The following is a 22,973-nucleotide window of genomic DNA, read 5'->3' as shown; positions in this document are numbered from 1 at the left end:
GCAAAYTCTTGCCACTTATGAAAATCAATCAAAGTAGAGTCTGGAGCTTGGCTGGTCCACATTCTAGGAAAAGTCCTTCCCACAGGCTGTGGACTCTGCAATGCAGCTCTTGCTCTCATGCTTTTCAATTTCACCAGAACCACCTCTAAGGGAAGGTAGTTAACTGTGAGGGTTCCTGGTTAATCGAGAAAATATGTCACCAGATGCACCTGACATAAAATCATAATTTTGTTACAYGTACAGTATCAACCAAAACATACGTAAAGCAGACATCTAAAAAAATACACTACATATGAATGAAAAATTATTTTATTTAAAAATACATTATACAGCAGAGTGTCTCTCTTTTTGTTTTCTCACTGCTGGTTCACAGAGATAGTATGATAAATTTAACCCAAATATTTGACTGGGAAAGATCCTGAGAAAGAGACCAGTTACAAGCTGATGATATACAGTACACTGAAAAAGAGTCATCTCTTTTAACATAAAAGAATCTCTTGGTAATCTTATAAATCAGATATAAAAAAAATGCAGATTTGCTACCATGCAAAAATGAGTGAAGATTTCATTTAAATCTGCACACAGAGAAATCATTAGTACCTTGGAACCTAACTAGCTAGACTAAGCAGGGTAAGTGTGCCTAACACGGTGATACAAACTTTGGATCTACTACAATTTTGTAAACACAGTTGATAGTCTAATAAAGGTGGAGTTTCAATCACCTAAGTAAACCTAGTTGTAGCTAAGGACTCTATTCTAGGTCTTTTCTCCCYACAGACATATTTCTTCAATCTCTTAATTCTCAGCTTAGCACAATGACTTCACAGCATATGCTCTATTGCACTCAAAGATGACTTGGCCTTGCCCTGTTTGCCAAGCACTCTTTAGGTAGTTTTATTTTAGTGAAAGCAAAGGTTAAAACAAAAAGTAAAAGCAGGCATTACCTGATGACTATGTGAGARCACATCAAAATTCATCATAGAAAAAATATACCTGATTCTACATCCTTGTGTTTCAAACACACTCTAACAATGATTAATGCACAGGAAATACATGGAACCATGGAAAATTTAAGGCCTAAAATGCTCAACAGCCTGCGCTGACCAACAGTATTCTCAGTGTTTCTGTAGTGCTTGCATTTTATCAGCTCTTGCCAGAGGAAAGCTTTCCGGCAGATATGAGAAATGTCTTCAGTATTTACAATATTCAGATCCATTTGATGTTTAATTTTTATAGGACAACTTCACTATGAATAGTCAGCAAGACTGTCTTTCAAATGGGAGACTTATTCTGTGTATTCACAGTAACTACAGAGATATGGTAACATTGGCTGATGTTGAAGAAAAACCAATTCGTCAACACCATGCAGACTGGCAGAGGATTTTTTTTTTAAAGAATATGAGCCTGAAACACACAAAGATAAAAAGCTTTGTAGAGAGAAAGTCACTGCCTGTCCTGGTCACTTAGGCTGAAAAAAAAATTGAGCCATTTTGGTTTTTCCATGAGTTTTCCATGAAAATGGAGAGTAGAAACTGAGATGAACTTTCCTCAYTAAGCTAGTGACCCTTTTCTTATCTTAGCACCCATTCTCCCAGAATAGTATCAGGGAGTACCACAATCATGAGAAGATGCAGGCTTCCTTGAATAATTTGTTTAAATGATTTATGAACAGCACAGCTTCCCATCAGATATGCTAAGCCAAGAATGGAGCCCTTAACCTTTCATGGGATATCATTAGTAATAAAGAATATATCAAAGATCAAACTTTCTATATTATTTTCATTTCTTTTAACCTAGATACATATATATCATCCAAGACATTCAAGAACTACAAAACAACAATTCAACTACAATTATGTCAGGAAAATATCCAAATAAATAAACTTTTAATTATGATACAATACTTATTACAGTAAAAATTGGCATTTTTTTTCTCTTCAAAAGCAGAAGCACCAGTCTTACATATAACATACTGTTTGAATGATATCTTACATGGAATACAGCGTAATACAATGTGCAAACAGCATTTTCATACAGAACATAATATTTGTCTAGTTTTTATACACTGAAATTGCCTCAAATGGAAACAAGTTCATGCTGAATTAAAAATGTAGATTTTAAAAATCAAAGTTAAATCAAAATACAAAGTACTGTTGGAATAGGTACATGAACCATTAAAAACAATGAGAAGCCAAAACAGAGGGTAATGTCAGATAATTAGTGCTCAGTTTGTCCCATTCTATCATAAAAGTAAACAGTTAATATTTTCCCTAGAAAGTAAAGTGACGTTCTAATATTTAAGAATTCTTCAAAATGTTGGTATCATTTTAGTGATGTAAAAATCAAGTCAGAAATCGGACTTCTAAAAATTTCTCATTTTTGATACACTGCAAATATCATGTGTGGGYTGTGAAAAGAGATGAAGTCCAATGGAGTGAATACACATCAGCATCAACATCATGTGACTTCTGCAAAGGCCGTGATGTGGTTCTACGAGTTAAAGGAAAAAAAAACAGATAAAAACCACAAAACCACACAGATAGACAGCAGTCACCACTGAAAAACTTTTGCCTCTTGTGCTTCAAGGGCAGCCTTGTACTTGGAGACTGTTGCAGAGTGATGTAAATAWAACTGATTTTCACTGCAGTGCTCTCACTGACTCCCAAAGCAGTYCTTAACCACTGAAAGACTGGATAAGCAAGTATGCTGAACAAAGTAATTAGGTGTGATGGTTCTATTACATTTTAATTTTAGATGGTTTTWGGTTTGTTTTAAATTGAGTTTAATTTTAAATTCGATGTGAATAATTGAGTTGGCTGTACTTTTATTGCTATCTTATTCATAATTGAAAACAAAATTCCTAGAAATTAAAATGAGTTTGACAGATTACAATATTCTATTTCAGTGTAAATACGATTTTGATATTCATTTTTTAAAGATTAATTTCTCCCCATGAGCTCAATGGCACTGAATCAAGTAACAAAACGCTACAATCAAGTTGCATTTGATAGTTGARGACTCATATTCAAAATTCTTCTTTCATAATCTCTAGTGTCCACTTGCAATCTAAGAGCATTTTCCTCTTTCCTTCAGTGGGTTGATTCTTACGAACACCAAGATGTGTATTGGAACTGAATATTCTATGTGTGACTTAAAAACCCACAGCATCCTAAAGAGTTTTGGCTACTTCTTCATAGGCAAACCTAAGCAAGTGACTCTGCAAACATCTGAAGGTGAGCACTCAACCACATAGTGATGTGCAGGATCCAAAGGAAGTATTTTCCCTTTGGGTGCACAGAACCCTTGATTGCCACTGTCTTTTACAAAGCATGCAATGTCTGAAATTAATAAAAGGAATCTTAATGTTAAGCACTGTGTTTGTTCCCAAGTACAAAAATGCTCAGAGGGTAAAACACCAAGCAATGCACTGCAGATTTTTCTCACCACTTTGCCTCCTGGATCAAGCTCAGAAGAGAGCAGATGTGAGCTGAAGAGGAAGGGGTTGTGGATAACTTGGGGAGAGTAGGACCTCCAGTTTCTTACTTAAGGGAAGTCCTTCTGATAATCTCTTATCACACAGCATAAAGAGTGCTGGAGAGAAACAACGACCACCACAGAAGTTTATATTTCTCAGTTCCTCTTTAAAAGGACTGAATATTTGTCAGTCCAAGCATGGGGAGGCAGGCAGACATCTTTGCTTTTTCCATTAGAGGCAGGAAATTAGAAATACTTTGACTGAGAGCTGCCCCTCATGACCCCATCTCCAGGCTGGCAGCTTTGCTCCCTCTCTCACTGTGCCATAACACTGTGTTCAGGAGAAGCACTCTTCCACCTCCCCTACAATATGCATTTTAGCCCTAGCAATGTTCTTGTTGTATTTTATGACAGCTTTCATAAAAAAAACTACTACTAAACAGTACGCATCTATGTATATTTTTCCCCAAATAGAATTTATAAATTTTAAATAAATAACAATTATGAAACCATAGCCAGATTTTTTTAAAGCATTAGAAAAAAAACCCAGTGTAGATTTCTATGAAAATGTTTTCAGTAAAAGATAGAAACAAATGTTATTGCTTGCAGATTTTGTTTCTTCAGAAGAAATGCAAAATTAGTCTTCCTAATTAAAAAAAAAAATTATCAACTTTAAGCATTTTTGATGGCTGGCCATTTTCTGCTTTGAGTATACAAAAGATGATACAGTGAGCAAGTTCAATGACTCTGGAGTTGCTGTGAGGCTATTATGACATTTTCTTCTTAGTATTTACTTTATTTTCTTTATTTAGACCTGAAAAGTCACCCTGTCARCTTAAACTATCTCAGTCTAAAATTATTCACTTTTTTTCATAAGATGGTCTAGAAATGAGGAATTGGAGAGAAAAAAAGAGTYCCTCTTTATTTTAATCAATTCTTTCAAGTCCTGCTACGTGCCATCTCTGTCTCTAAGCGACACACATTTGTCTGTGATGCAGAGAACCAAATGCTCTTTCATGTGGCATTAATTCAAGACTGGATAACTATTATTTAGGGAAAGGAGAATGTAGTTCACACTCCTGCCAGCTAAACTTCCAAAATGAGCAGGTCACCATCCCTGGGAAGACATGCAGAGTTTGGGATATAACAACACAGAAGAAAATCCCCCTTCCTCAATAAGCCCTCAAAGAGAATTGCTAATCTGCTGATCATGGACCTATTGATTTGGACTCTAGTGAAGGCCTGTCAGTTCATTTCCAGTGGACTCAGCAGGGTGATGCATAACTAGGTCAGAATTAATCACTTGCTGATGGCAAGAATCACTGATACAGATTCATGCAACTGTCTGGTTATTCCTGCTTTTTCATGTTATCGTTTCAGGCAAAACTACAAATAAGCCTTGCTGAGACTCTGAAGAAAAAAAAACAAAACAAATCATGTCCCTCTAGAATAATTACATTTCAACTCTATCACTTCTGCTTAGATTTACTGGGACAAAGTTCAGCGTGAGATACTAACTACTGTCAGCAATCAGGTTCACACAGATGCAGGAAGACAAGCAAAAAACCATGCACAGGACCTCAGCTTCTCCAACTCCACGGGAAATTCTTTTCCCTACAGTTGTTGAAAGAATCAGAAATGCTGAGGCTCAATGGCAGCAGCCTCACAGACAGGCAGACCAGTGTTTGCACCATCCATTCTAAGGGGACAGTACCAGCCTGGTTGGCAAAGCATGCATCATAACTGTGCTCCCACACCACCAACAAAAAAGGGAAAGCCAAAGGCTAAGCCTTGAGTGCAGGTTTCTGGGGGAAATAGTCCACAACTGTATATCTTCTGTTAAGTTTCAAATAATTTCTGTTAATAAGAAATGCTATAATGTTAAAGCATTGAAAAAATACATTAAAACCTTCCGTGATTTGTTTTCATTACATAGCTTAAACATTTTTAGCTTATTTTTTTTTCTTTGTTTTCATTAATACAGTTAAATATTCAAAAACAGTTGTCATCCTAAAAAGATTTTTCCCTTTTTGAAAACAGGAATTTGTAAAATTGTTCATTGTTTTTCCCACAGTAGCTTGTTCAATAGAAAAAAATACTACTGTAGTACTTCAGGCAAAKGATAATTGATAATAATAATAAWAATRWTAWYWWKSWWWTSWWWSARTYRKCWGAGYMWRYWKWSYRKACWWWCKRGASWWWYMRKRSWWWWRGWKSMWMAGRSKKSTMRKWGSYSMMKKYRSMCMCTGCAGCCCTGCACAGAAGGCAGCACAGCCTTTCCCCACTGCACACGCTCCATCAGTGCGCTCTCGCGCACATACGTTCATTGCCTTAGAGGAAGGTGCTCACAGCGCTCCGGCCCTGCTATCCACGAGAAGAACCTAAGGATGCGTGCTTTGAGGGAGCTTCCTGGCAAAGGATCTTCTTGACTGGAACTAATACCTTGATTCTGTAACACCTACAATATGTATGTTTGAGGAGGTAACACTGAATACACTGTTCCACTTCCCATGCTTAAGTATTATTTTATTTGAGCACTAGATGTAGTGATCACAGTTTGCATCCAATCAGAAATAACTCTTGCACAAYCCCCCAGAAGAAGATTTAAGCAGAAGAGTAGGACATGAATGCAAATTCAAATGCTTGACATTGAAACAAAACTGCCTCTGATTTTTATGAGCTGACTCTCCTGAGTATGTGTTTGTGATGTGAATGTGAAGCAATGTTATATTGTATCTCCTTTAACAGACTGTATTATCAAGMAAAAACAGTTATGCCAAGAGAATCCGATAACTGTCTACAAGCTAATGTATGMACGTGGGCTCTCAGCAAACCATCCTGGAGAAACAAATATGGACAACTAAACGCGCTCCTGGACACCATGGATTACAGTATTTGGATACTTCTCAACCAAAATATTTTGAAGCAACAGAAATGGACACAAAGCCTCTCCCTGTTCTGCCCATAGTATGATGAGTTAAAGCATCCTTGTGTTTTGCTTTTTGCTGTGAGCTCGGTGAGAGGCAATTTCCCTGGAGAGCTGCAGGCAGCAGGCAGGATCCCCAGGCTATGGTGCTGTGTGCACACCAGTGCATGTAACAAWTAAAGATTTGGAACCAATATGCTTAAGACCAAGGAAAAAACGGTAACATTAAGAATAAGAATTTTCTGACCTTGTGAAGAAGCTGTTCCATGTCTCGTGAATAATCAAGATGGAGTGAATAAAAAAAACAATACACCTTAAATTCTGAAGAGGAAAGCTTCCCCAGTCTTAAAAATATGAGCAGAATTCTTTTTAATATCTACACATACTATCGTTAAAATGTTTTACCACCATCCTTACCTTTGGCACATACACAATAGAACAATAATTACAGTGTCAAACTCAAGAAGATTTCTGAGACAATTAACCCTGATAGTCACTAGCAACTGATATGATGGGCAACAAGAAAGTCACATATTGAGAGAGGAATTCCAAGTACTTATGACYGTTAAAACCTGGAAATGGCAGAAGAAGAGAGCATCTAATCTATCTCTTTTGAGTTCACTCACACTGGCTAGTAAGTCCAACGGGGGAGTATAAGAAAGCTCATTGTGGTAAGGAACAGTGACTGTGTTTGAGAACACGGCTTGGGCACCGCTGACAGAAGTAGCAGTATGAAGGAATGCCAAGCAGAACCTTGGGGAATAAATGCAGTTTAGCTGTCAAACAGAGCACTGCAAAGAGCTCTCTGTGCAAGTAAGTAATACTGAATAGCTACAGAAAGCACTGATAATCAGACACAGTAATTATCTCGACTCACAGGAGATGAACCATAATGCATCTCCTAACCAAATACTTCCTTCTGAAACCTTGCATCTCAGTATGCTATCTACTGCCTCCATTAGTCCTGAAATGCTCCATGTTGTATTTGTATTTGACTTTTTCAATGATAGAATACTTATTAAAAAAATAAATAAGGCTGGTAGAATCAGAAACTACTACAAGGTGCATGGGAAACCTCTCTAAACCCTGGCCAATTTGAAGTGACWTTTGCATGAAATAATGTCAGTCTCCCTTGAAACAGAAAACCCAATTTGTGAGTGCACTTGGATGAAGCTGAACTTTCAAACTCTTCCAGGTACCAACCAGGATATCCCTATTTCTCAGTAATTGCATAAGAACAGGACTCTCTAACCTTGACTGTGATAGAATGAGAGCTTCTACTCTGTAGGAGACTGATAGCTAACTGAAACACCAATTGTCTTGTAAGAGATGAAGGTCAGAGACACAAAGAAAAAGAAGCAGGTGGGTGAGTAATGAAGATTCTTGGCTTTCATTCTTTTTATTAATTCTGAGGATGATTATAGTTAAAGTAAAAGCACTAAGTCTGCACTGCTGAGCAGGCTGTGGCAAGGATTCCTCAAGGAGACACTGCAACTACAGCTTATTTGGCTGCATGGGTACCYGTGCAGAACAGTTTAATCATCTGCATGCACCACAATTAAACACAAGCATCAGGCAAACAGTGATCTAACCTTGTCACCAACCAGCAGCTCAGTTCTGAATATTACAAGAACACTTATGCCTGTTTAAGTGCACTTCAAACATAGCTCAAGTTCTACCAGAACTCAGACAGTGGCAGGAGGGGTGAGTATGGCATTTGCTCTCCATGGAGAAAGCTCTGGAATAGCAAGTAGCAGATCTGGAAACAGCAAAGCAATGTGCTTCCAGGTCTGTGTGATGCATCATGTGCTTACTCATTCAGGGGTGAATTTATAATAAAATAGCAATGAGTGGGGTCCTAAATGGCAGGCCTTTCTAATGAAGTCATTCTTTAAGACAGGATTTTTTAATTGCTTTCTCCCAGATACCTATACAATTACTAATTTTCAGTACCAGTCAACAGTTGAATTGCTTCATGCTTGCACTGCCTTAGCCTTTGACAACTTCAGAAATTTAGGACTTGTGCTACTCTTAATAGTTAACTTCTGACAGTAAGCTGTCTTTAATACTGCCACAGAAGCTTGCAGACTGAAAATAAGGAAAAAGTTTTATAATAAGCTTCAGAATACTGAACTAGAACAGTTCTAACAGAAATGTAGCGAAAAGCAACTCACAGGTGTGTAAAGAAAGAAAAGGCAAAGAGCGCACAAAATATTTATCACACTCTCTCCAGTGGAGAAAAAAGGATGTAAAAGAAAAAGGGAGTTAAAAAGCAAAGAATAAGATAAGAATTCTTGTAGTGATGGTAGTTAATTAAGATTAGCTAACTTAAATTAGACCTTAGTTCCCCATAAGTATTATTCTTGTGCCTTTTATTTAGTGGGTCTGTCTTCTATCTAAAACCTTAGATTAAACAAAAAAAAANAAAAAAAAAATCTAGATTTAAAAAAAAGGAAAAAAAATCTCCACAGAAATTCAAAACCTAAAACACTCACAAAACTAGCTTCTTAATGAATTATTTGCTAACTCAAATTTAAACTTTCTGAAAGAGGAAACAGAAGAAAGAATTTCCCAAAAATTAGCAAAATCTTCACATTACTGTCCTTGCATCCCATCCTCTCTGTCTGGAAAGGAGAAAGATTTTGCAACACAGACAAAGATGAACCCATAGAATGAGTTCTCAGGAAGAGGTATCCCCTTGTGGTCAGTCCCCAGTTTAATTATCTACAGAGAAGTTCCATGGCAGCTGCCATCTACTGCCATAAGAATATGGGTTCAGAAGAAAAGCAGCTCATTCATATAATAGGGTCCTGGGCAGTTCAAAAATGATGGAGGTTATCCTCAAGCAGAGCAAACATTCCTTCCACCATCCTCCCATCATCCCTCAATCTTCCACAGTTTTCCCTACAATATCTCAAACTAGGCCAAGCCTGAAGAAAAGAACATTGTCCATCACGAGTGAGAGGGTCTAAAATCAGGCAGAAACATGAAGTTAACATGAAGTCTTTATCCTCAGAAAAAAAAATTAAAATTTCAATAACCAGAGAATATATACTTATTACCTATGATAGCTTTTGAGCCACAGCAATGCCTTCTACTGCACAAGAGCCTAGCACATAAATAAAACATGCTCTCATTAATGTGGTACATTCCAGGCCAACAGACAGCTTGTTTTGTYTTGACATTTTGCAGAAAGTTAACTGAATAGATTATTTTGAAGATACACATTCTAAATGCTTGTTAAAGCAAATGAGACTCTGACCTCCTTATGACAAGATATCAGCGGAAGTAGACACACTTGGTTCAAAAAAGGCATATTAGATGATTCTGAGAAGAAATCGTCTTTCCCTTCAAGGAAAGGAATAAAAAACCCAGGACTAGCAGCAGTTCTTACTAAAGGACTACTTCCACCACTTTCAAGTGAACAAGACAGACTGGGGAGTGATTGAAAATCTTACTTACGTTTAACATGAAAAAAATCAGAATTAATTTGGAATTTAAAGAATACCATAGGAAAAATTCTTTCGGTGCCCAATCCAGTAGAATTGTTGACTATCTTCAAACATGGGCATAACTCAATATATTTTAATGAATAATGACAGATAAAATCACTAGAAAAGAATACATCTTTCTTTAAACTTTGCATTACTAGTTGAAAGCTTCCCCTTGGTAAAGATGCCTAAAATATTTTCTGTATTTGTTTGCTCTTACTATCGGTCAGACATAATCTTAGCTAACACATAATAAAACATCATCTTCAAAAAATATAAATGGCTTTCACAGTAAACTAAAATAAATTTTAAACACATTGTGGTACTTAAGCATACCCAGGAGACTATCACTAGCATGTCCTAGTCTAAAATCCAATTTGCTTTGACAAGATCATGAGGTTTGGGCAGTTACTGTCTTACCCACATTACTTTGCTTTCCAGTGGGTGCATTGTCCTGGGGTCAGCACATGTCTGATGAYACAGCCCCACAGCTGATGATGGCATCCCATGCTCTGCACTAGGCTGAGGACATACCACAAACAAATAGGATACATGCCACTTGTACCTGAATTGCAAAGCCCCTTGGGCCTGGGGGTTAGGCTTCTTTCCAAGCCCTTCAAGTGCTGCCGACTCTCAGGCAGAATATTAATCAAACTTGAGGAATGCAAGGGAAAAGGGTCTCAGATCTACTCAGCCTGACTCCATGGATTTAGCAGCAGCTATGGCAGTGAAATGACAGCATGAAGAGCCTCCCAAGGGGTGTCACTGAATAATTAATTCTTTCCTTCCTTCTCCTCACTGACATGTCTCTATTTTGAATCTGATTACCTTGGCAGTCTTGTCAGGATAGTTTGGGATCATCCTTGCAGCAAAGTTACACTTTATTTAATTGTTTTTTTAAAAGTCAGACATTACCTTTTCTAAAGGGCTTTCTACTCTGGGTATGCTGATCATGGGCATCTGGGCCAGATTATCCAGATGAGAATGTTCATGTTCCGGCTGACGTCCTCTGAAGTTATTTACCACACAAACAACCTAGAAGGGATTAGAAGATAAACAGAATACCTTAGAAACAACACATTTTTTTTAAGCTTTGATCCTGACAATTATAATTAGGCAGAAATGACACCAGCTTTAGTCACAGCTTTACAGCAGAAACACTGAAATATGAAGTTCGTGTTTTACATAAAATCCCTAATTAATATTTCAAGACAAAAGAGTTTCAACCAATTTATTGGCACATGCACCATTTGAGAACCAAAAAAAACCTCATATCTAAAAGAAAATCCATTGCTGAAGCTGCAGAATAGAACACCAATTATTATCAATGTCATGAAAAGATTTCCTGCAGCCCCCATGGCATTAACCTTAAACTACTAGRAAGGCCAGTGCCATCTCAGTTTTGATCATCAAAGACTTTTTCAAATGGAAAGTAAGAAAGGGARTAAGAAGGAAATGACCATTCCCAAGTCTGAATGTAACTTCATATCTGCTCAGGGCAGCAGAAGTTCTCACACAGGGATTTAGGAATGTGATTTGTAACAGTTTTTGCTTCTACTAATTCCRACACTCAGCTGAGCAGCAATGTTTGCCAACTGCATTTTCTACAAAACACAACTACATTTGATGTCATGCTACTCAAAGGGTTTTACACAACATACATCATAAAATGTGAGAAAAAATGCTGGGACAGATTTCTTCCCTATTCTGTTCTCTTTCATCACTTTAGGGGCATGAACAGAATGGAAAAACATAAACGTGGATAACCAAATATAACTCCTGGACACTGTGTGGAAGGGAACATTTGGAAATGCAAGCAGGAGTATTTTAAAGGAGACTTGCAGCTACCCTTGCATGTCTAGAGGAGTGAAAGCACCCACCTCAGCCATCCCTGGGAGGGTTCTCAGGCAAGCCAAGTTTTCAGGTCCAAGATCTTGGGACCAAGACCTTGTGGTCCAAGAATCAAGCTCAAAAGTGTTTTCATGGGGTAAAAATTCAAAGGTGTATTTAGTGCTACTAYAAGCTGCCAGGCAGACAAACCTGCAGGTAGTAAAGAGCAATGACTCTTCTATTCTGTAGTCTTGCACTGCAGATGTTAGTGAGGGTKATTATTAGATCAGAAATAGTTTTCTGGCACAAACAGTAGTCAYTGGCAACTGTGATTAACAATCTGAATTTGGAACACAGCTCCAGAAAAGAAAGAGGCTAAACAAAGACTTTTTTGATACAGATTAATATATAGTTCAAACATAAACTTGATTCATTATGAAATAAATTCATTAGGGTTAGTGTAAAGCCAGAAAAACAAGTATTWCCTATTCTCTGATCAGTGTGGGTAGTGGGTATCACTATACTGAATTTTATACTTTATACATGAAATCATAACTCTATGTTATTCTGAGTCATACATGCTTCCTGCAAGTGGGTCTTGCTGCAAAAATTGCTGTTTTAAATGCTACAGTCTGGTTTATATGGAAGTCAAAATAGATAGCTGGATCAGTCCTTTCTTAACTTCACATTTCTGAGTGTATGTAAATATAACGAATGAAAGTGATGACTAATTAAAAAACCTAAGATAAGAAAGGTGTCTTTTGTTATTTAGTTSTCTTAAGGATTTTTTAGAGATACAAATTTATACATTGATTTTTTTCAAAAGAAGTGACACAGACACACACTTACCAAAAATACTGCTATAGATACTCCGATTACAAATCCTGCTATTACATCTGACCAGTGATTTCGATACTCTGCTACTCTGTTGATTCCAGTAAGGAAGGCCAAGCACATTAAGCCCAAACACAGAACAGGYTTTGCAAGCCTTGTTCCTCTGGCTTTCACTGTGTTGGTGATATACATCTGAAAATTAGAAAGGAAGAAAGTGTAAGACTGATGGGTATCTCCCACTAATTGATGAATGAAAGGTCCATAATTCATTTGAATGGACTATATGTATTTGCTGGGGCTTGTTTTTCTTTTTTCTCGAGAGTGGAGGAAGGGTGTAAAGAAACTAGGAAGTAGAGCAGTAAAGCCATGACACCTTTTTTCTAAGGAAACAGAAAAACAATCAGACCATACCACAAAATTATATATTTTATATTTTTTCCATGAACCTGAAAGCCTGCAGAAAATCAGGCAAATTGGACACCCCTATCCAATTACTCTCAGYCTGTGTATTTATTTATTAATGCACTGAAGTAAAAAGACTGATTTTTCACTGTGCAGTGTTGACAGTAACAGMAAAAGATCTTTACCCTGAAGTGCTATTAGTATTATTACAAGCTGCCAGGCAGAGTAAGAAAGGGAATACATAAAGATCTTGTTTTTATTAGCAAAATCCTTTCTTCCTTATACACCACTTCTTCATGTGACTAATTAGTGATTTGTCAAAAATGAAAAGGTGAAAAACAGTCAAAGAGCAGTGAAAATTGAACTAAATGCCAGCATCTACTATTATGAAGTGYAATAGTTGCAACCAGTGCTGAACTAATACAACTCTGTACCTCACACAAACCAATCTAAATGCTGCAGATTTTATGCATCACTCTGAGAAATCCATTTGCCCTGCTGCAGTGTAACTCTCCCTGTGCAGTACTGCTGAATTAAAAGCACCACCTGATAACAGAGCAGCTCTTCTGCCCTAAGAGTACATTAGTGACTACCAGGTTTAACCCACCACTTGCCAAGTTCTGATGAGCCAGTGGACGAAATACCAAATATTTGACTTTCTCTTGAATCTTGGCATAAGGACTTCTTGCAACAACCCTCCTCCCCATCCTCAAAAAAAAAAAAAAATACAACAACTAATAAGATTTTTGAGGAAAAAAGTTTCTACTCTCCGCAGAAGATGTTTCTGTAATTAAACCACTGAAATCCCTAGATCTTCAAATTTTAAACAGGATTTAGGTTTTTCGACTGAAGAATGCAAGTATTTCCTATGGAGCTTCACTAAAGATTCCAAGTTTGTAATGCCATCTCTTCGAATGCAAGGGAAAACAGATGAGTCTGCAGTGAAGAACCTCTTTGGCCAACAAATGRACAGTCTTTGGGTTTGTTTGAAAATTTTTTGTACTGTCTGAAACTTTGGTGGAATTTACCAGGGAATCAGTTTATGAAGTGCTGCAATAATCCAGCCAAGAAGCAGTTTAGGTAGCGTGATTACAGTTACAATTAATTAATTGAAGAAGTAGTGTCAGAGCTTGTCTAAAATGAGCAACATGTGACAATAATTTTGTTCAAAACACTAGAGAAAGATCCATGGCTTAGAGGATGAAATAAAGCTTAATCTTAAAATAACATCAGAGTAGTGGAACACACAAATCTTCAGTGTACTTTAYATGATGAACAGCAAAATAGTAGAAAGTTTTCCACTGATTCAGACTGGGCAAAGATCTGGAAAAAAGAGTTTTGGGGTTTATCTCCAAGCCACATGTCTCCTCTCTTCTTCCTATACCATTTCAGAAACAGTGTTTCTCCCTTCACTGACTATCCTTTTATCTTAGCTCCTTGTATTTTTGCAGGCTGTCTTCAGTGAGTTACTCTAACCATGCGGAAAGGTGATAAGAGAACTGCAATTTGAATTTCCAGCTTYTTAGCCCCACTGGTTTTCTCCAAGCTACAGACAGAGTATTCCATACTGAATTAACACAGCAACCATTTTAGTGAGGCTCGTYCTCCTGGATACTACCACCATTATCCACATTCACATTACATGTTAGGACAGCTGGTGCTAGGAAAAAGATTCGAATATTTTGAATATGCAGTAAAAAAATCAAATTTCAAACACAGCTTGAGTGAAGTTGACACAGGGGAGTTAGCAGGAATCTATCCCGCATTTAATTATATATTGTGTCATATTAAATTGAAAGGACTAGTGAGAAGAAAAAAACAGCTTGTTTAAGGCAGGTCACAGTGACATATTTCCATTATCTATAACAGCTGGTCATTGCCCAAGAAGATTATCTCAATTTTTGATAAGAAAAAACACATTACAGTGTGTTTGTATATATCAAATCAAATAATTGGTTCTGCAGTACTTCAATCAAATTTCAACATTTTTAATACAAAGCTGAACCCAAAAAATGTTCTGCATAAAATTCTCTGAATTTTYTACAACCAAGCATGTCCTTCAACCCCCTACTCACACAAAGCACTGGGGAAAAACAACCATAGATTCRTGCTGTGCCTCACATGAGTAATAGACCTCCATTTGCCAAGTCCCTTCCTTACATGAGTACTCATGGTTGTCATGCCGAGGTCATTATGCAGTAGCTCATTTTGAAAACACTGGTACACTGGGAAAAATGAACCTAAAAGTCTGAAGAAGAAAGGTAATACCTCATTGAGAGCATCTGTGTGTGGAGCAGGGTAGAGAAAATATCTGACCATAGCACTGGAACTCAACATTTCCAGTGCTAGGTCTCTCTGGATAAGTACTGAAAGTAAGCTATGGAGGCAAACACTACAAAGTCTAAATATTAGCAAAACAACTGTTTGAAAATGACTGTACTTTGCAGCAGGAGGGGAATTCTGAGTTACCATAGCAGCCACCCACTCTCCAAAGGGGGGAGAGGGGAAAAAAGGAAGACTCCAGAACTCAGATGAAAAAAGAAGCTATTGTTAACAAGACAATATGCACAGATGCTTGGTRATAAGATGTGACTGCACTTAAATGGAATGAGATAGAGGAACTAGATAGAGGAATTAGATAAAGCATAGGCTTTCTTTCTAAATGGGTTGATTGGTGAAATCACACAAGTTTAAAAGCATTTATTTCACCACCTCAGAGAGMAAGGGCCCTTGGGTCAGCTCGTTGTGTGGTTTTTTTCTTTAAGCTGGTATTATTTTGTGCACAGCTGGCTGAAACACCCAGGGAGGATTCCATAACAATCTCTCCCTCTCTCCAAAATTTCTGTTAACAAAAAAGAAAGCACATTTTGTACCAGAGATAATATGCCACTGAAATACTGAGTAATATATGGAGAACTTTATGTCCATGCTCTCAGTAACTGTCGTAGCATGGCTCATACAAAGACTAGGCTACTGTTTGAAATCTTCTACTCCAGTGAACAGTGATGACAAAACTGTTATTTAGGGCCAACTATGCTGATAAACATGACAGTGTAAGGACATGACCCCAAATATTGGAACATTGAAATTTTTTTCCCCTTGGAGTGTAATAAACAGTATTTTTAGCTTCAGTCATGCAATAAGATTTAAGGAACTAAAAAAATAAAAAAGAATTGCCAATATTGTATCAAGGAGCTACTAWGAGAACTCAAAAATCCTGAGAGTAGTTTACAGTGCTTTAGTTAAATGATAGCAGTGTCATGCACCATGCAGCAGTACAGTAATGGCATAAGATGTATTCATTTCTGCAGTTACTGAAAGAGCAAATAGTAATGAAATGGATCTCAGCTGCTTAMATTTTTTATATTGCTAACTGTATATTGACCACAGACAAGGTTTGCATAAAGTATTTTTCCTCATGTCTAAAGTCACTTCAGCAATTAAACCTTGCTGATGTCTACTCTTTGTTTTTAAAATGTATTATTACTACTTTACTTCAGCAATTAAACCTTACTGATGTCTACTCTTTGTTTTTAAAATGTATTATTACTACTTTACTTCCTGCTTTGCAGTAGCTGAACAGTTGGTTTCCTAGTTACTCTGACTCATGGCAACACTGGAAATCCAACTTTACAGATGGATGTGAAAAATAGGAGCAATTAAAATGAAAAATTCTGAGTATTTTCTAAAATAGCTTGCATCAAATTTGGAGCGTTTCAGTGAAGCAAAGCCTTAGATATCTCTCCAAATAAAGACAATACTAGTAGAAGACTAACATTTGCCTCAAGTTAGAATAGAATATTATTGTTCATTTCTTATTTGCACACAACACTTGCCTGTACCAACTGATGATCAATATCTCTTAAACAGACATTGCTCACAAGGAACCTTTGGTAAAAGTTACCATCAGTGCTGCAGATTTTAAGCAACAGGTTCTAAAACCATATGCAGAAGCACTGAGTTGACACACTGTCTGTGGATGGGGCTGGGATCTTTGCCATGCTGTCAAGGATCAGTTTCCAGATCAATGAGGAATTAAAAGTTGTCTCATTTGGTGTGTGCTCAAAAGCAATGCACACACATGTACATCTGTATGTGCAGAGCTGGATACGGACACACACACACATGTGCAGGCAGCTACTGTTCAAACACTGAGGGAATGTAAGGGATGGCTCCTGCAATGAGCACAAAGGTGCACACTCCTGCCCAGGCTCCCACTGACACAGKGAAGGCAGCCCCGGGCTCATCTGAGGGGCTGTGAGGGCTGTGATTACCAGCACAGGTCAGGTCAGACACTCCCATAGGCAAGTGCTGGCGAGAACTTGACCCCAGCACAGGAACAAAATGTGCACCTGCTTTAAGACTAGAACAATATGCACTCCAAACTAAGCCAGAGTTATTTGAGTGAGATTAACTGGCCACTCTTCCTCTGCCATGCCCCTCCACAACCCATACAACAGCTCTGATGCCAGGCAGTAAGAACTAGCTTTTATCTCAGCACTATTCATCTCTCCCTGTAAAAGAGAGAAGAGAGGGAAGAAAGGGTGGATTGTCTTGTAGCCCATTTTATTGCATGATTCGAGTCAAACTGTCGAATGAACAATGAGGTACCTATAAATACCAATTCTGGTACCAAAAGATGCACAGAGATCTTGGGAAACCTGCAGAGATCAGACAGCCTTCTGCTTCACCTCACCAAAGAATAGTTATGTGCAATTCTACTGATCTGCACTGGGTTAAATCATGGAAAGGTACCACTACCAGTCAGAGGAAATCCCTACCCTTATTCCTTATTGTCCCAAATATTCTGGAAATAGGGAAAAAGTAAACCAAGGAACTGGTTATCCTAAATCTATACATTACACCTTTTATGAACAACTTGCCATGTCTTAGCACTGTCCTGGCTTTCAAGGTTTGGAAATCACTGTACCTTGTCACAATTAAGTCCAGTGAATCATTCTCACAATAACTCACAGAATGTTTACATATAGAAAATCAGCCAATATTTTGGGCCTTATCTTCTGCCCATTCCTCCCTCCTCCCCCTCACAGTGCAAGCCATTTGCTTTCAAAAACAATGACATTAAATAGTGTAATATACTTACAGCCAGATACATAGCTGCATATATGCTTAGTGCTGCTTCTTTGGATGGGAAAGTCTTTCTGGCTTTCATGATAAGGTCTGGATTTCCAGTACAGGCATGTACGCTACTGATGAATTGTGTATACTGTTTACATCCAAGTGCTGTATAGTTGGGTTTACAAAGTGCAAGAAAATGGGGTGCAAGATTCCCTGTTACAACTTGTCCAGCATTTACAAAGATGTCCGTAGCAAACAGTCCAAACGCGTAAATTCCTAAAGAGAGAAACAAAGAGTTAAATTACCTGGCAATTTATGGTATTATAGCAATACACCAGCTTCTTCCATTCAAAAACATGCAAAATCCTCCCATGTACTGCATCCAAAAGACCATGGCTTACCCTGGAGATGACATATTCCTACAAAACTGCAGGAGCAACACTGCAACGCATCCTCACATGTGATGTYTGTCCCATCTTTCATAGGAACACACTCACCCCTTGTGCAAGTAGCCTGCTTTCCTCAGCCCCATGACCATGCATGTCCCCTGTTTGGGGTAGCTTGCATTACTTTACTTTTGCCCATGTTCACTAAACAGAAGTGACAGAGGCAAATTCTTCACCCTATAAATCTCTTGAAAATCAAGGAGGTCAGACCCTGATGCAGAAGAAGAAACTCGGAAAGTCATAACACAAACTGGACAAATATTCTCTCTTCCTTGCAGCTGTAAAGAAGYTAAAGTACTGAATAATTCAATACTGCCGTGCACGAGCTGTCTTCATCTGCCTTCCTGCTACTGGGTAAATCTATGCAAGGCATATTAATCACAGTATCAACACAGTGAGCTAAAGATTTATATATTTGAGGAGCTACTTATGCTACAGAGATTTTTTAATCAGACATATCAGCAAAGCATTAAGCACATGTACTCATTCATTAAAATGTAAATGCATGTATCTAATTATTTAAAAGAAAACAGATTTCTGCAATTCTGAGGTCCCTCTCTATCCTTTTGTAAATAGAAAATGAGCTCTGGAAGAACATGCAAGCACAGCACCCTGACCAGCAGGAAAAGCCTGTGGGTGCTTGTTCCAATTCCACTTGAGCTACAGATTTCCTCCAGTATTTCCATGGACAAATCAACTCATCTTTCCCATACTCCAAATCGCTGTGAATGCAGAGTGAATTCTGGCAAATCCAAATTTCATAGGGCACATGAGGACTTTAATGGATCAACATCACAGCAGATGTAATTCCACAGAAACATATGCATTTATACAGACGTTTTTTCTCAGCAAAGCCAGAGGACCAAGAGCGATTTCTGGGACTGTGGCAGGCCAGCAATGAATATCCCACTAATATTAATTGTGGCCAAGATGTTGGACCCTGGTGAGCAGCACACTGTGCCTGGCCAAGTCACTTCTCCGAGGGGCCTTTCAGCCAGTACCCAGGGTGTGCACTGCACAGCACAGGTGAACACAGCACTGTGAGAGGACAACAGGGAGGGATGCCTCATCTGCTACAACAGCCTAGAGGCCTTGGTTCACTCCTGCCACCCCTCCCAAGTGTTTTTGGCTTCTGTGAGGAAAGAAGGGCCCACTTAGCAGGAAGAAAACTCAGGAACTAATTATACACASAGGAACTAGAGTGGGAGGAGCTCCTGATCATCACTCCCCTCCTCCTCCAGACCTGTGCAAGGCTGTCTCCTTGTTCCAGGGAGCAGTTACACTCTGGGAAGGCAGGCACAGTTGTTCCACAAACACTGCAAATTCAGACACAGCTGCACATGCTCTCCTCCCCCTGAGACTGGGGCATACAGCAGGATTAGCTGCCCCAAGGCTTCACTCCTCCAGCTGYTTCTTTTAGATGCAACCACGGGAGAGAAGCAAACAGCAGAATTGAGCCCTGCTATGGCATCCCTGCATGTATTAAAAAGCAGCATSTGGGAATGTTCTATACACATGTGGAGTGATGACACTCCTCCCTCCAAAAACATTTGGAACAAACTAAGTAGAAAAGATGACRTTAGTGAAGTCAAAGGGGAAGGTTCAGTGTAGCACTGATGTTGCGCAGTTTTCTGCTAGAAACTATAATACAATACCCAGGCTAAGAAATCAGCTAAATCAGCTTGGCTTCAAATACACATTTATATCCCAATGTTTTCGATTTTGGCATGTGTGTGTTTACTATCACTTATAGATATGGCACAAGGATAATTGATTKTCTCTACCACACTTCAGGCCTGCTAGTTGTTTTTCCCCCTTGTGGTCTCAATTTTTTCTAACTTTATTGCTGTTTCTGCAACTGTTTTTTAATCCAAACTTCCAAAAAGCTTTATTTGCTACCTAAAAGAAAAACTGCACTTGAATTAATACTACATATGATACGTTGTATGGTTGCCTGAATATTTTCCCCAGGTAAAAATTGAGACATAATTGATCACTCTCACCAGTCAGAAAATGAAAGCAGTAATTTTGCTCATACCAAGGAATCTGATGGTCCTGCGCACCAGTGGATTTATATAACAACAGTCTCCAGTTAAAATTGTTTTTTCTTGGTTTTCAAAATCCTTTGTAGCTAACTGTAGACAAAAGACTGCAGTTTCTCCAACGATAATCTTAGGGGAGGAGAAAAAAGGGGAGAGAAATGGTACATCAGATTACAGCAAGTAAAATACACTAGTATCACAGAGACAGACATCTCATCTTAAAGAAACAAGACCAAACCAGCACAAAAGACAGCATAAGTGAATCGTGTTCTGTACATTAATCTTCTTATGAGGGAAATATGCCTTATGGCTTGCTTTACTTTATTTGCCTTAAAAGAGAATAAATTACTACAACCAGGATTTGTAGTCGACATAACATAACCTAGTTTTCAGGATGAGGGGAAAGAGAAAGAAATCTATTAGTTCAAGAACAACAGACCACATAAGGCACGAGATTTGGGCCAAAGTAAAGACCTAATCCTGGAAGATGCTGAACATTTTGGTTCCCACAYGGCATTCACTGACACTCAGCAYTTCGCAGGGTTGAGCTTTACATTTTGGACTATGGTAGGGAGAAAGGGGRAAAAAATCAMAACAGASCTCCTGTTCACATCAGAGGTTTAGTTTGCCAGGATGTACTTTACTTAAYAGGGTTTGATTCGTATTTTGCTAGCTAAATTTATCAAGTCTGGCCTTAGCTCTGTTCCTCATGCTTGAATAAAGTGTCACCACTGATATTTTAACATTAAGAATGGCCTGCTTCACATTCACTCCACCAAAATAAAGTTCTCATGTCTATATATCATTCACATTATGGCTGGCAAAAATAAACCTAAAAATCACAAAATGAGAAAAATATATATTTCAAATGTAAAATATCTTCTCTAGGGAGTGTATTACCTGTRAAACAAAGCATGACCTTTAATTTATTCACTACAATTATGGTATTAAGACTTGATAGCCAAAGCCAAGACTTAAGCAGGTATCTATCTAAAGCTACAATACTGAAGGTTTATGGCAGATAAATTGAGAAGTAGAGCAGAGGGGTCCAACAGTGACCACTGGATTCCAGCCTTGATTCACTGCAGGACTGACYGGCAAGGCCCTTTCACTCCTCTATATGAAAACCTTAAATCTTATGGGTAGGTACATCACACTTTGGTCAAGAGGAACAAAGATCACAAAAACGAAATGATAATACTACACAAATACAAGAAACAGTGCCATCAAATCTGATTAATAGCCGAGCTTTTTCTGAACCTTTGACCTAATGGGAAAATCCATATGAATCCATATGAATCTTTCCATGTATCACAATAGGTCTGAACAGTTCTACAGACAGCACTGGTCACAAAAAATATATTAAAAATCTCTGGGCATGGGCTCACATACATATTTAGTTGTCAACARGAAGGATGCAATTAACGACCTTAGTTGTTTGTAGATTATGCAGATTCCCCCACAATTTAGCCCAAGGGTAAGCGCTTCTTACAAGTAACATGACACAAGTAACAAAAATAACTCTGGAGGCAAGTGTCTAAAAAGAAAAATTTCATTTTTCACCACAATAGKCATTATCTATTACTTTAGACTGGCTTCAGATCCTAGTGGAATTTTTAGATGAAGCAGAAATTTCAATACTTGAACWAACAAATATCCTCTCTATTGTGATGCAAGCACATTTTCAGCCTACTGAAGTAGAATTTCATCATCTATAATTAACAAAATATCAGTAAACATGGAAAAGAATTCAACATCGATGTCAAGATCATCCAAAATATTGCAAGGAGAATTCAATCCAATGATCCCTATAGTTCTCATTAAAAAAATACCAAACCCTCCCAGTTTTAATATGATTCATAAAGGTGAGAACACAAACATTAATACTTGTACTGTGTGAGTCACAGTAATGCTTTTCTTTCCTCTCAAGGATTAGAAAACCTGAATACAGACAGCTTCTGTCTTTAATTCTTCTTGCCAAACTCAATAGATTTCAGCAAAATTTTCACAGATTTTGAAACTCCAGGAAAAAGCAGAATTCAGCAGAAAGGAAGCATCTGTGATATACAGTKCTCAACCTTTTGCGAGAGCACCAAGAATGCCAGCATCCTCAACTCTTCAGCTCTGAGCAGCTCTCAGCAGCTCTGAATCTGCTGATCTAAGAATAAAGGTCATCTTCTTGGATGGCAGGGAAGCTGGGATTTACTAAAAGGAGAACTGCTTGTTCAGTTATAGGAAAGGAGATCCTTACTTCCAGCAATCTGTCTTCATCAGCTGCATCTAGATCCTTGCTGCTGCCAACAATTTTTCCTTGTTAAATTTCCTGTCTTTGATGGTGACCTGTATGAAGAAAACCCTCTGTTCCAAGAACAGCAGGGAGCAGCATTCAATTCTCAGCTGAGCAAGAAGAATACTCTTAGGGCAGTCACACAGGTGCAAGGGTCAGAWG

At 38.1% G+C, this 22,973-nt stretch overlaps 1 protein-coding gene across 1 annotated transcript in view; it reads right to left on the bottom strand.

The window, feature by feature from the left end:
• Positions 1 to 303: 303 nt before the first annotated feature.
• PLPPR5 (phospholipid phosphatase related 5) overlaps positions 304 to 22,973 on the bottom strand; it is a 40,855-nt gene continuing 18,185 nt past the window's right edge. Inside the window, exons 2-6 of the mRNA XM_057373323.1 lie at positions 20,521 to 20,653; positions 18,062 to 18,312; positions 12,571 to 12,747; positions 10,807 to 10,926; positions 304 to 2,490 (exon numbers count right to left, since the gene is read on the bottom strand). Of these exons, the coding sequence (XP_057229306.1) occupies positions 2,458 to 2,490; positions 10,807 to 10,926; positions 12,571 to 12,747; positions 18,062 to 18,312; positions 20,521 to 20,653 (714 nt within the window). The 3' untranslated portion in view covers positions 304 to 2,457. The remainder of the gene's footprint in view (positions 2,491 to 10,806; positions 10,927 to 12,570; positions 12,748 to 18,061; positions 18,313 to 20,520; positions 20,654 to 22,973) is intronic.

The sequence above is a fragment of the Malurus melanocephalus genome, unplaced genomic scaffold (assembly GCF_030028575.1).
Source record: "Malurus melanocephalus ecotype Western Australia unplaced genomic scaffold, MMel_1.1 scaffold_8, whole genome shotgun sequence".
NCBI lineage: Eukaryota > Metazoa > Chordata > Aves > Passeriformes > Maluridae > Malurus > Malurus melanocephalus.
This window is presented reverse-complemented; position numbering and strand designations above follow the sequence as displayed.